The sequence below is a fragment of the Malaclemys terrapin genome, chromosome 9, assembly GCF_027887155.1.
Source record: "Malaclemys terrapin pileata isolate rMalTer1 chromosome 9, rMalTer1.hap1, whole genome shotgun sequence".
NCBI classification, from domain to species: Eukaryota; Metazoa; Chordata; order Testudines; family Emydidae; genus Malaclemys; species Malaclemys terrapin.
Window position 1 is genome coordinate 57,638,157 of NC_071513.1, and position 12,812 is coordinate 57,650,968.

At 47.4% G+C, this 12,812-nt stretch overlaps 1 protein-coding gene across 4 annotated transcripts in view; it reads left to right on the forward strand.

Moving 5' to 3' along the window:
* Positions 1–1,325: 1,325 nt before the first annotated feature.
* Positions 1,326–12,812, forward strand: part of INPP5D (inositol polyphosphate-5-phosphatase D) — an 80,254-nt gene continuing 68,767 nt past the window's right edge. For all 4 annotated transcript variants that reach the window (XM_054040781.1, XM_054040782.1, XM_054040783.1 and 1 more), the window contains exons 1-2: positions 1,326–1,531; positions 9,457–9,520. In XM_054040781.1, coding sequence (XP_053896756.1) covers positions 1,377–1,531; positions 9,457–9,520 — 219 coding nt within the window. In that variant the 5' untranslated portion in view covers positions 1,326–1,376. The remainder of the gene's footprint in view (positions 1,532–9,456; positions 9,521–12,812) is intronic.

Below are 12,812 nucleotides of genomic sequence, written 5' to 3' on the forward strand. Positions count from 1 at the left end.
TAATACTGTTTATTCTCGTAGGTGGCCCTTGGTGGGTATGAGGGGAAATAATAATCTCTAGCTCTTACGCAGCACTTGTCATTAGTAGATCTCAAACTGCTTCACAGCCTTCAATGTCTTTATCCTCCCATCACCCTGTAAGGCCAGCCAGTGCTATTATCCCCATTGTACACAGTACACAGGGGGAACTGAGTTACAGAGAGACTAAAGGTCTGTCTATATCAGGAGTGGGCAAACTTTTTGGCCCGAGGGCCACATCTGGGTATGGAAATTGTAGGGTGGGCCATGAATGCTCACGAAATTGGGGTTGGGATGCAGGAGGGGGTGAGGGCTCTGGGGTGGGGCTGGGGATGAGAGGTTGGGGGTGCAGGAGGGTGCTTCAGGCTAGGACCAAGGGGTTCGGAGGGCAGGAGGGGGATCAGGGGCATGGGAGAGGATCAGGGGTGTAGGTGACGCTTACTTCAAGCAGCTCCTGGAAGCAGTCCCCTCTCTGGATCCTATGCGGAGGTATGGTCAGGTGGCTCTGTGCATTGCCCCATCAATAGGCGCTGCCCCTGCAGCGCCCATTAGCTGCAGTTTCCGGCCAATGAGAGCTGCGGGGGTGGCGCTTGGGGCGGGGGCAGTGTGCGGAGCCCCCTGGCTGCCTCTAAACATAGGAGCCAGAGGGGGGACATACTGCTGCTTCTGGGAGCCTTGGCATACACGCGCAGAGCGGCCTCCAAGGTTGACAGAGGAAGTCTTCCATCGACGTAGCCACATCTACACTGGGGGTTAGGTTGACCTAGCTGCAGGGGGTTCAGGGTGTGAAATTTTTCCCTGTCCTGAGCAACATAGCTGGGTTGATCTAATTTTCAAGTGCAGACCAGGCCTAAGTGATTTGCACAAGGTCACCCAGGAAATCTGTGGCATAGCTGGGAATTGAACCCTGGTCTCCCGACCCCTAGGCTAGGGCCCTAACCACTGGACAGAGGCAGGGAAAGTGAGAGAGGAGGAAAGATAGGGATGGAGAAAGAGAGGGCCCGGCTCAGCTCTCAGGTACAGTGCCGTAAATCAAAGGAAATTCCAGTGAAGTCCATGGAGTTGCTCTAAAGTGGGGAAGCAGAATTGTGCCCCAGGCTGGGACTTTCTGATTCGGAGTAGGGGGGACACAGGTGGTTAACCGCTTGAGTTACGGTGTTGAGGGGGAGCGGAGGCTGGAGGAACGTGTCATGCTCACTCTGAGCTGTTTGATTTCTGAGGAAGTCGTCCTCGGCTTGGTTTCCTTTCCCTCTCTGTACCATTGAAACAGGAAGCTGGTGAGCTGCAGCTGCTGAGTGTTACTGAGACACACGAACGGCTCTGGCAGCTTCTAAACACTGACAGCTGGATTGTCAATAATGTTTCCTCCAGCTCTGGCAATGGATCAGTGCTGGTACCATGGGAACATCACTCGCTCCAAGGCTGAGGACTTGCTCTCCAAAGTGGGAAAGGATGGCAGCTTCCTAGTGCGGGCCAGTGAGTCGGTCTCCTCGGCGTACGCGCTCTGTGTTCTGTAAGTATGGCTCTTACCTTTCGTGTGGCTCCACTGCTCCTGGCCCCCCTGTGTAGGGACTACCCCTACCTCCTCCCCAGCACAGAGACACAGCCACCCCACTTACCAGGAAGGTGCAACCCACCATGCAGTGTGGTAGGTTTAACCTGGCCTGGCCGCAGAGTGTGATGAAGGGGATTGAAAGAAACCACATTTGTGACAGTTGTTGTGGAACAAACCACACTAGTGAGGGGAGGCCAAAAACCCCCAATTCAAAAGGAGACAAAAATCCAAAGAATGTCTAGTGGATCGATGCATTCAGAGATGGGGAACCATGCTGTTATCTCTGGTCTGTCTGAATGACCCTCCCACCTGGGTCTTGTTCTCTTTGGAGTGGTGAAAAACCCCTACCTGAGCATGGTGCCCACCAGGCATTCTCTCCCATTGAATTCTCACAGCTCAGCGCATGTTTGATAGTAAATGCCTTGTTCACTCTGGCAGGTGTACTGTAAACGTTCAGGTAGCTTTGCGTGCCAGCACTGGTCCTTACAGAGGCTGTCTCTGTTTCAACCTGAACAGGGACGTGGCCCTACAGAGGATGCAGGGTTCTAAGGATGGTAGAAACGGGGGGGAGGGAGGTGGAAATCTTCCAGTGTCCTTAGCAGCTATTTCACTTCAAGTCAAAGACCTTCCCCTGGAATGAAGATTAGGGATTGAATTGGAGAGATCAGTGCCTCTGGTCTTGTTTGATTGAGTGCAGCTGATATACGTGGTGTCAGGAGAGGTTGATGCAGAGAGAGAGATCAGGTTCAAGAGTTTGAGACTTTTTTAATTTTGCCACAGAGAGAGCCATCATACCATAGAATCATAGGGCTAAAAGGGACCACAAGGGTCATCTAGTATATCCCCCTGCCAAGATGCAGGATTTATTGTGTCTAAACCATCCAAAGCTGGTGTCAGCCTAGGAGAAATCAAATTAGCCTGCTAGGACCCCAGGCCTAACAATCATTTCATTTCACAGCCGCTGGGAACAGACTTTAAAAAAATCTCACCATGTTTTTCTTAGTAATCAAATAACAAATAGGTTTCTTGCTGCTGCTGCTTCCTCTTTAAAGTACATTTAGTCTCAGTTCTAAAAAGAGGTGCTGCTGCTTGAGCTGTGGTCTAACCGTCCGCCTTTCAGCTCCAGCCTCTGGGGACAGTACAATACACGACAGATAGAGTGCATGGGGCAGGCTAGCATGTCCTACTACATATATGTTGGATGGTAACAGGAGGGTGGTGGTGCAGAGAGGGGAGTGCACAGTGGGGAGAGCACGCGTGTGTGTGGAGAGGGTGGCATATGGAGGGAAGGGGTGTGCATATGGAGGGGAGGGAGTGTTTGGTAGATGTGTTTGTGTATGGGGAGTAGAGGGAGAATGGGTGACTGCATACAGGGAGCATTTACATCTCTGGGGTTGGGGGTTGTCTGCATGTAATTTAGAGCTGGTGTCAAAGTCACTTGTTCCTGAACTATAACTTGGAATAAATAGCACAAATTGGCTTCTTCAGGGGTGCTTGCAAGATCCCTTTTATTTGCTTTGAACAAACACACACACAAACGAAATACTGTTTGCAGACACTAGGAAGCTGCGAATATTTGCATCAGTTTTCCCTCTGAAGTGTTTGCGCAGCCATCTTTGAAAGCCCTTTGTGCAGTTTTGAGAGACAAGGAATCAGGGAACAGAAACAACATGGTGACCAAAGTTGTCTAAAATGGAGGCCAAAAGTCAGGCTTTTCAGTCCGTATTTAGATGCTTAAATAAGTGGGCTGGGTTTCAGAAGTGCTGAGCACCCAGCAGCTTCCTCTGAAGTCACTGGGAGCAGTTAGGTGCTCAGCACTTTTGAAATTCGGGCCACTTGTTATTTAGGTGCCTAAATATACAACTAAGAACCTAACTGTAAGCCCCCATTTTTGAAAATCTCGGGCCACGTGACTTCAGTGACCAATCATGCAGCACGATTAGCAAATTAGGAAGAGAGAATGCTTGAAGCAGTGGTCATGGGTGGACAGGTCATAAGCAAATTATAGGCCAAAATGTGTTACGTGACCCATGTGTCGATTACCAGGACAATTTGGTGAATAATCCACGAAGAGAATAGGGACTAAACATGCTGAATAAATTGTTCACTGGGAATAGATCTCCCAGCTCAGGTGGCAACAACAAACCATCCCAGTGTCTCAGTGTTAAGGGTAAAGTGCTTCTCATGTTTACTGGAGCTGCTCAGAACATTTTCAGCTAAATATGTTTTCATCAAAATATGATGATTGGTTGAAGCTGAGAAGTTTTGTGGAGTCGTATCAATTTTGATTAAGTTTTCAACAGGAAGACTTCTGAGCTTCAGGGCCCTCTGGTCTCTTCTGAGCCAAGAGAAAAAGAGAACCAAATAAAAACCCTAACCTTTTAGATACAAAACCAAACATTTCGACACAATTCTGCTTTGCAAAAACATTCAAAAAGGTTCTAATATGGAGCGAAAACAAACTTCAGCACTTCAAAAGTTGTCACCAAGCAGACCTGTCATTCTCCAGCCAGAGCTAGTGTTCATCTAGCAGCTCTGTTGAAATTAGAATGGGGACTTGAATAATTTTTTATCCTGTTGAGCCAAATAGATTTTCCTGGAGAGATGTTGCAGGAAAATAATGATTTGAATAATGACAGACTGAGGGTGTGTGTGTGTGTAAGTAATAATGCCTTCCCTTCTTTTATTGCTCCAACAGCAGCACAATAGAACTTAGACAAATTGTACAAATAGCAAATACACAGTGAATGCCCCTCCTCCAGACACTTTCATCTTCCGTTCTGTAGTCTGATCCTTATGACCTGATTGCCCCATGAAAGGCAAGGACCAAAGTGATTCTCCTTCTTTCCATGTCACTGGAACGCTTGGTTTGCCCGTTTATTAACTAGAAATGACTACTGACCTCAAGGAACTCAACTGGAAATGATTGCCTAGCTCACGAACTCAAAAAGGGTTTAACAGCAAGCTGTGTCTGAAGCAGCATTATCCCTCCACTGGGACCTTCTGTCTTGATGTGCTTTTGTTCAAGAAGCTGAAAAACATAAACAATTAGACGGGGAGGGAAGCTTGGGGGGGGGGGGGGAGACTGTATTTTCCTTGTGTGTCTTTATTAAAAAAACATGGCTTTCCTTTAAGACCCTTCTAGGAAAATCACTATTTTAAAGACCAGACACAGTAGCTCTAGATCATGTACCAGTTGAAAGCAGTTCTAATGAATATCTGCAAAATCACTAGGTTGAAAGTTTGTGCATCGGAACTCTACAAATGTAGCACTGTGAGGCCATTTAGTGACGATAAGGATTTCTTCCAGGCAAACCCAAAAAGAAGCTCCCTTGCAGGATTTAACACCTCTTAGAGAGTTTGTCCCAAACACAAAGGCACCAAGACCTGGATGGACCAGTATTGCCCTCATCTACTGGGCAATGAAACTGGAAAAGGCCGGGGTGTTGGGTGTGATAAAGAGCGGATGTTTTGAGAGGGGAGGGGCTTCCCTTCATACACCTGAAGGCACTGGCACTTACATAAGCTCATTTTGGTGCTGAAACCAATTAGAACACAGTGGATGAAGAGGACTCGATCCTTCTGACAAAAGAAAATTCCACTCTTTCTAGGACATGTCTCCAATTAAAGACGTTTCATGCTGCCACCTCCTTTGGCCTCGTATTGGAGACTAAGCCATGCAACATATTCTAAATGCTGAAAAGTCCTTGGTAGGAAGATGTCCCCTCCACCTTGTGAATAACTGAAGATCTTTGTTGAGCCTTGTCTCCACTAAACATGTATAGAAATACTTCCCACTGCTTCAGTACAGCCATGGGTACTTCTGTAAATATCTGTAGAGTCAGACAAGGCCTTAATAGCCCACAACATGTAATAAATTAAGGTTGGAGAGGGATTGTTTTGGAGCATTTTGCACCTCCCATAAACATTACGTCCATTGGGTGGTGTCCTGTGAATTCACCTTTTAAAGGCATAGGAATAGCTGAGATAGCAGGACTGTAGACATTAATAGAGCTGTGGCATTTATCTTCTATCAAGAGAAAGGGACACCTCCTGAATGGAACCCAAATGTTGTCTAAGACAAATGCCCATCCAGACAGGATTTGGAGGCATCCTGTTACCAGGGAGGTAATACTCCTACATGAGTTTGGAAGTCCCTTCCAAAATCCCTGGGTTCTACTCCTGGGTAGAGGAGTAGCACTTTGCTACGTGACCTTGGGCAAGTCACTTCCAGCTCAGTACCTCAGTTCCCCCATCTGTAAAATGGGCATAATGATGCTGCCTTCCTTTGTGACTTAGAGCTCTCTGGATGAAAAGTGCTCGGTGAGAGCTGGTTATTTGTTTTCTGTGTTATCAGTGGATGATCAGCTCAGTGATGGTCCAAGAGAAGGGGAGCAGAGTTGTGATCCCCTCCAATATCTCTCCAGTATCTAAGGGTACCACATGTGAGCTGTCCACAATGGAATCAGCTGAATTCCTAGGGGGGTTGCCTGTCTCATTGTACTGTACTGTACAGTACTGTATCTGTACAGTGCTTAACAGAGCAGGGTCCTGATTGTGCTTGGGCCTTATAGTTGCTACCATAATATACACAGTAAAGAGCAGTTCTGATTTGCAGCAAGGCCTTAGCCACACTGGAAGAGGAGAGGAAATATGTACCCATTCCCCTTTCCCTCTTTTGCCTTCAGGAGCTGGTGCAGGGGAGGGAGCTAGGAGACAGATGAGGAAGCATGTTGGGACACATTTAGCCTCAGGAAATTGCTTTGATGGGTGCTGCATATGCCATCAATATGTCCAAGATCAGAAATGCTTGTGGCTTTCTAAAAACATTCTTAAGAAACGTCTCAAAGAGAATCTTTTTAGGTGAAAAGTGAAAGTATCTAGGACCAACTGTGGAGCAGTCATGGTGCTTAAGAGCTAAAAGCTTAAGAGCAATGAAGTTATAACAACAAAGCAAGGCAGATAAATGGAGGTTGTTAGCCAACTGTTTGATTCATGGCATTCCCCATTTGTGCATGGCTGAGTCATGAGATTGCTAAGGAGGATTCCCACAGGGAGAGCCACTTTTGCTCATACCATTCATATGTCACCTTATAGCCCTTTGTTAGCTTCCCCTGTAGATGTTCCTCTGGTTAAATATTTCTAATACTACTATAACACCCTGTCTCAACAACCTCTGACAGCGGGTGCCTGCCATCTGATTGTGCACCCAATGTGCTTTGATGGCCTGATAGTCATTGAGCTGGTTTGTTTATCAGTTTCATAATCTCCACACACACAAATTTTCTCTCATCAGCTACATAAGCAGCGCTGTTCTCATCTCAGCCCCTTTTTGCATATCTGCAGGAGGAAGTGGTGGAAGAGTTCTGCATTGACAGATAAAAACAAAACCAAATCCCACTCCTAGGGGGAGATCCCCAACTGGTGTCAACTGTCATCGCTCCATTGACATTAAAGGAGCTCTGACAGCTGACATCAGCTGAAGAACTGCCCCGGCTGGGTCTGGGAGCACTGAAGAGATGTAGGTAGGAGTGTGAACACCTCAAATCACTTCACAATGAGCCCTCAGACCTGTTGTGGGGCGGCACTGGGCTCCGAAGGGCATTCCAGCTCTATTCTTGTGCATCTTGCTTAAAAGAACCCAAGTTCAGAGGGAGGTGTGGCTAAATCCTGTAGTCAGCATTGAAAATCTCACCCCAATGTGTGAGTAACTTGGTTTTATGCTCTGTCTGACTCCAAATGCAAGGCTGTATAACCCCTAAGAAATCTCTCGCTCGCTCTTGATGTGATTCAGAAAAGCCTAGTTTGAATAAACATATAAACCAAATCACAAAGGAGACAAGTATGTTGGTATGCATCAACCAACCCTCCTCCTCGGGAATGCTGACCACTGACCACCTTTCCTGACCCTCTGGGGATGGGCTGCAAGTCTTATCTGTTTTGCCCTGGGGATGATAAAACGGGATTGAGATTAGTTTTTGGAGGTAAATGGGGTTGAAATTTGTGTCCTTTATTGGCACAGAGCCAGTTTGTGGAGTGTGTTTTAACTTAGTGCTGGACAGGTGCTGAGAGCTGTTGGATCACACCTGTAACCACTGGAAAGTAAATAAGCATGTATTCCTCCATCGTGCCCCCCCAGGCATTATGTAAGCTCAGCAAAATTCAGCAGCCGTTGAGGAAGGCTGCACATTCTGCATGGTTTTGCCATCAGGTTGGACTTCCAGTTCTTGACAAGTTGTTGATGTGTCCCTCGTTGGACAAAGACCAAGCACCCCCTTTAGACAGGGGTCCAGTTCTGTTTTCATCGATGTCTGGTGCAAATGAGTTTAGGCTACAGAGTGGGACAAAGTCAAAACAAGTCTAATTTGATTTACTGTCCACCCTGGGGAGGTGGTAGGAGAAAGTGTGCTTTCTGGCTGTTCTACTTGCACTAAAATCACTAAGTTGGTTTCAATTCACACCCATTGTTATTTCAGTGCAGGTCTTTGTATGGACACTTACTTCAGAATAAAAATATCCTATTGTAATTCAATTTAAATTAGTTATTTAGTTACCTTGGTACAAATTTGTGTGTAGACCAACCCTTTGATTTACTCCTGCAACTCTGAAGTTGGCCTAGTGTCTGGGATTTCTGCCTTTTCATTCCTTTCTGGCATGCCCACTCTTCTGGCAGCCAGAACTAGGTGCTGTTTTCTTTTTTCTGGCCAGCAGAGGAGTTGAACAACTTACTTTGAAGATGAGTCCATCATCACTTTCTGATGTGACATCTACAACATGATGAAGTGCCCCCAAGCTTAAGCACTGTAGGATTTTGTTAATTAATATGTCCTCAGGAAATGAACAGATATTTGAAACCCTTGTGCAAAGTAATGCACATTGGAAAACATAATCCTAACAATACATATAAAATGATGGGGTCTAAATTATCTATTACCTCTCAGGAAAGAGATCTTGGAGTCATCGTGGATATTTCTCTGAAAACAACTGCTCAACATGCAGCGGCAGTCAAAAAAGCTAACAGAATGTTAGGAACCATCAGGAAAGGGATAGATAATAAAACAGAAAAGATCATAATGCAACTACATAAATCATGGTATGCCGACACCTCGAATACTGCATGAAGTTCTGGTCTCCCCATCTGAAAAAAGATATATTAGAATTGGAAAAGGTACAGAGAAGGGCAACAAAAATATGTAGGAGTATGGAACAGCTTCCATATAACGAGAGATAAAAAAGACAGAGACTGTTCAGTTTAGAAAAGAGACGACCGATGGGGATTTGATAGACGTCTATAAAATCTTGAATAGTGTAGAGAAAGCTAATAAGGAAGTGTTATTTACATCTTCACATAACACACACAACTAGGGGTCACCCAATGAAATTAATAGGCATAAGGTTTAAAATGAACAAAAGGAAGTATTTCTTCACACAATGCAGTCAACCTGTGGAATTCAGGGTTGTTATGTCAGGGAATGTTATGAAGGCCAAAACTATAACTGGGTTCAAAAAAGAATTAGATAAGTTAATGGAGAGATAGGTCTATCAACGGTTATTAGCCAGATGGTCAAGGACGCAACCCCATACGTTGGGTGTCCCTAAACCTCTGGCTGCCAGAAGCTGGGAGTGGATGACGGCATGGATCTCTTGATTATTGCCCTGTTCTGTCTATTCCCTCTTAAACTTCTGGCACTGGCCGCTGTCAGAAGACAGGATACTGGGCTAGATGGACCATTGGGCTGACCCAGTATGACCATTCTTATGTTCTTATTAAGTCATCAGTCTATGTCAGGGTCCTCCATTCAATTTCTGTTGTTATAGAATGATGCTATGATAAGATTCCCCTGTAGATATTTTCTAACAGCCTCTCCTCCAATCTGTTCCAGGTTCCGGAATTGTGTTTATACCTACAGGATTCTACCCAATAAAGAAAATAAGCTTATTGTCCAGGTAAGCCATACTTGAATGCAGACACCATACCACAAAAATGTAGCTGGCTTAAGGCTTGTCTCAATGGGACTTTAGAGCACGGCCAGCCAGAATGCAAATCTACAGCCCCATGTGGACCCTACTACAGTGCTCTAAAAGTTCCAAGCGCACTTTGCTTTACTGCCATTTGAAATGGAAGTACCATATATACTCGTTATTAGCCCGTTCATTTATAAGCCGACCTCCCCCCCTCCCCCAAGATGGATAAGTAAAAATAGTAAAAATTGTATGACCCTTTCATAAGCCGACCCTATATTTCAGGGGTTGAAAAACTTTGGCTCCCAGCCCGTCAGGGTAAGCCGCTGGTGGGTCAGGACGTTTTGTTTACCTGGAGCGTTCACAGGCATGGAGCCCCTCAGCTCCCAATGGCTGTGGTTTGCCGTTCCCAGCCAATGGGAGCAGAGGGGCTCCATGCCTGCAGACGCTCCAGGTAAACAAAAAGAGTAAATGCTGGAGCTGGGCACCTAGGTGTGAGGGGCTAGAATGGGAGGGTAACCAGAAAGGGGGGATGTGGAGCCAAAATTTTGCACATCCCATGGAGAAAGCCTTAGCCAACATGCCAAGTTCCTGTGACTGCTGCTCTAAGCTTTTCACTCCAAGCAGCAGCTGCCCTGAGGGTGTTGGCCAGCTTTGAGAAGCTGGAGCATCAGTTAGAACATTGTCTGCTCACAGTGTAAAGTTTTTTAAACAGAGCAGCTCCAATCGTTTCCTCTGCTCCAGGACCTCAGCCTGTCTCCAGGCCCTGCTGCACCTTTTGCCCATATCCCATCTCCACTGTTCTTCCCAGTTTTCTTCTTGTGAACTATAAACACTCATCCATGAATTAGCAGTTTACTTGAACATTTTCAGCAAGCTTCTTTGTGTTCAGAATGAGGGCTCCATATCTGGGGAGGAGACATTGTGTTATTCATACACAAGAGAGATCTAATCCTGGGCTTTGAGTGCTTTGTGCAGCCTTTACCTGGGAAATTGCACCGCCATAATTCCTAATACACTTCATGACAGTGGACAAGAGCATGAAAAATATATATTTACACCACCCAGCCTTGAAATAATGTGCACAGGAAACTAAAACCACACCCCACCATCCCACGCACAATTAAATCTCCAGGGAAGGTTTTTCTGTCTGATAAGTGCAACCCCGAGCTCCAGATTCAAGATTAATAGGTATTAGTTTGGTGGCTCAATTTCTGAGGGTTAGTGCTCACTGGTAAATATATAGAATCAGTGGATGGGCATAGCCTTTAAGTCCACTGGTTCTCTGTCAGGAGGGATCACTGTGAGTCCACTGGATCAATTGATAGTGGTCACTGGATGCAGTTAGTGATACTAAGCTTCCACTGGGTCTACTTGAGAGTGATCCGCTGAAATCCGGTAGGTTTCAGCATCATGAGGTCTGTGTAAAGTAATTTCTGGGATTTCACTGAATCTGTAACGTCATTGGTTGGGATTCTGATGGATCTATAGTAGGGTTACCATATTTCAGCAAGAAAAAAAGAGGACGGGAGGAGCCCCGCCCTAGCCCCGCCCCTGCCCCTCCCACTTCCCGCCCCCCCAGAACCCCCAACCCTCCCCCCGTTCCTTGTCCCCTGACTGCCCCCTCCTGGGACCCCTGCCCCTAGCTGCCCCCCAGGACTCCACTCCCTATCTAAGCCTCCCTGCCTCTTGTCCCCTGACTGCCCCAACCCTTATCCACACCCCCACCCCCAGACAGACCCCTGGGACTCCCACGCCCCATCCAACCACTCCCCACTCCCTCCCCAGAACTCCCAACCCATCTAAACCCCTCTGCTCCCTGTCCCCTGACTGCTCCGATCCATCTCCCCACCCCTGCCACCTGACAGGCCCCCCCAGAACTCCCAAACACTCCCCCCCTGCTCCTTGTCCCCTGACTGCCCCCTCCTGGGACCCCTGCCCCTAACTGCCCCCCAGGACTCCACTGCCTATCTAAGCCTCCCTGCCTCTTGTCCCCTGACTGCCCCAACCCTTATCCTCCACACCCCCACCCCCAGACAGACCCCTGGGACTCCCACGCCCCATCCAACCACTCCCCACCCCCTCCCCAGAACTCCCAACCCATCTAAACCCCTCTGCTCCCTGTCCCCTGACTGCTCCGATCCATCTCCCCACCCCTGCCACCTGACAGCCCCCCCCAGAACTCCCAAACACCCCCCCCCTGCTCCTTGTCCCCTGACTGCCCCCTCCTGGGACCCCTGCTCCTAACTGCCCTCCAGAACCCCACCCCCTACCTAAGATTCCCTGTTCCTTGTCCCCTAACTGCCCCCTCCTAAGACCCCCTCCCAACTGCCCCCCAGGACCCTACCCCCTACCTGTACCCTGACTGCCCAAAACTTTCTCCACTCCCCCCAAAAAGCCCCCCCCGTTTCTTGACTGCCCCCTCCAGAACCTCCCTGCCCCTTCTCCTGCCCCCCTTACCCTGCTGCTCAGAACAGGGTGTTGGGCTCTGTGCAGCCGAGCCGGACACGTGGCTGAGCTCCCCAGCACAACAAAACCGGGTCTGGCCCTGCACAACAAAACCCGGTCTGGCCCTGCACAACAAAACCCGGTCTGGCCCTGCACAGTGCTGCTGGACTGGGCTGCAAGGGAGCTGCCGGCTCAGAATGCAGGGCGGATCCGGCTCCTCTACAGCTGCTCCTGAGTCCAGCCCGGGACTTCCCTGCAGCCCTCCCAGCCGCTCGCTCTGCTAATCCCGGACATTGTGAGTGCTTTACAAATTCCCCCCCGGACGCTATTTTTAGCACACAAAAGGAGGACATGTCCGGGTAAATCCGGACGAATGGTAACCCTAATCTATAGGAGGCAAAGGGACTATGGTAACATAGCTTTGTATGTTTGGGTGGGCTAAATACACTACTGTTGATTCATATTTTCAATAACACAGCATACTCCCATTTTTAATATGCATTATTCTATATCTGTGGGATAAAGCAGGAGTATTTGCCCTCTTCTGTCAAGTGAACTGCATAGTCAAAACAAATGGAGACTGGGCAAAAAGCTCCTGTCCCGTGCTGCTGCCTTCTGATCTTGACACTTTGCTCCAGCTGGGCAAGGCATCAAATATATGTTTGGTTGCCTGCTGCAGTTTTTGTCTGATCCAAAATGTTTCACCTGATTTAGAAAGACATCTTACAAAAAGTCGAATTCATCTGTGCAATGCTGTAATATCTATTAAGTGAGGGGAGTGAGTTAGTCTTTTTAAAATCCTTCATTTAAAAGAAGAGTATAAAAATAC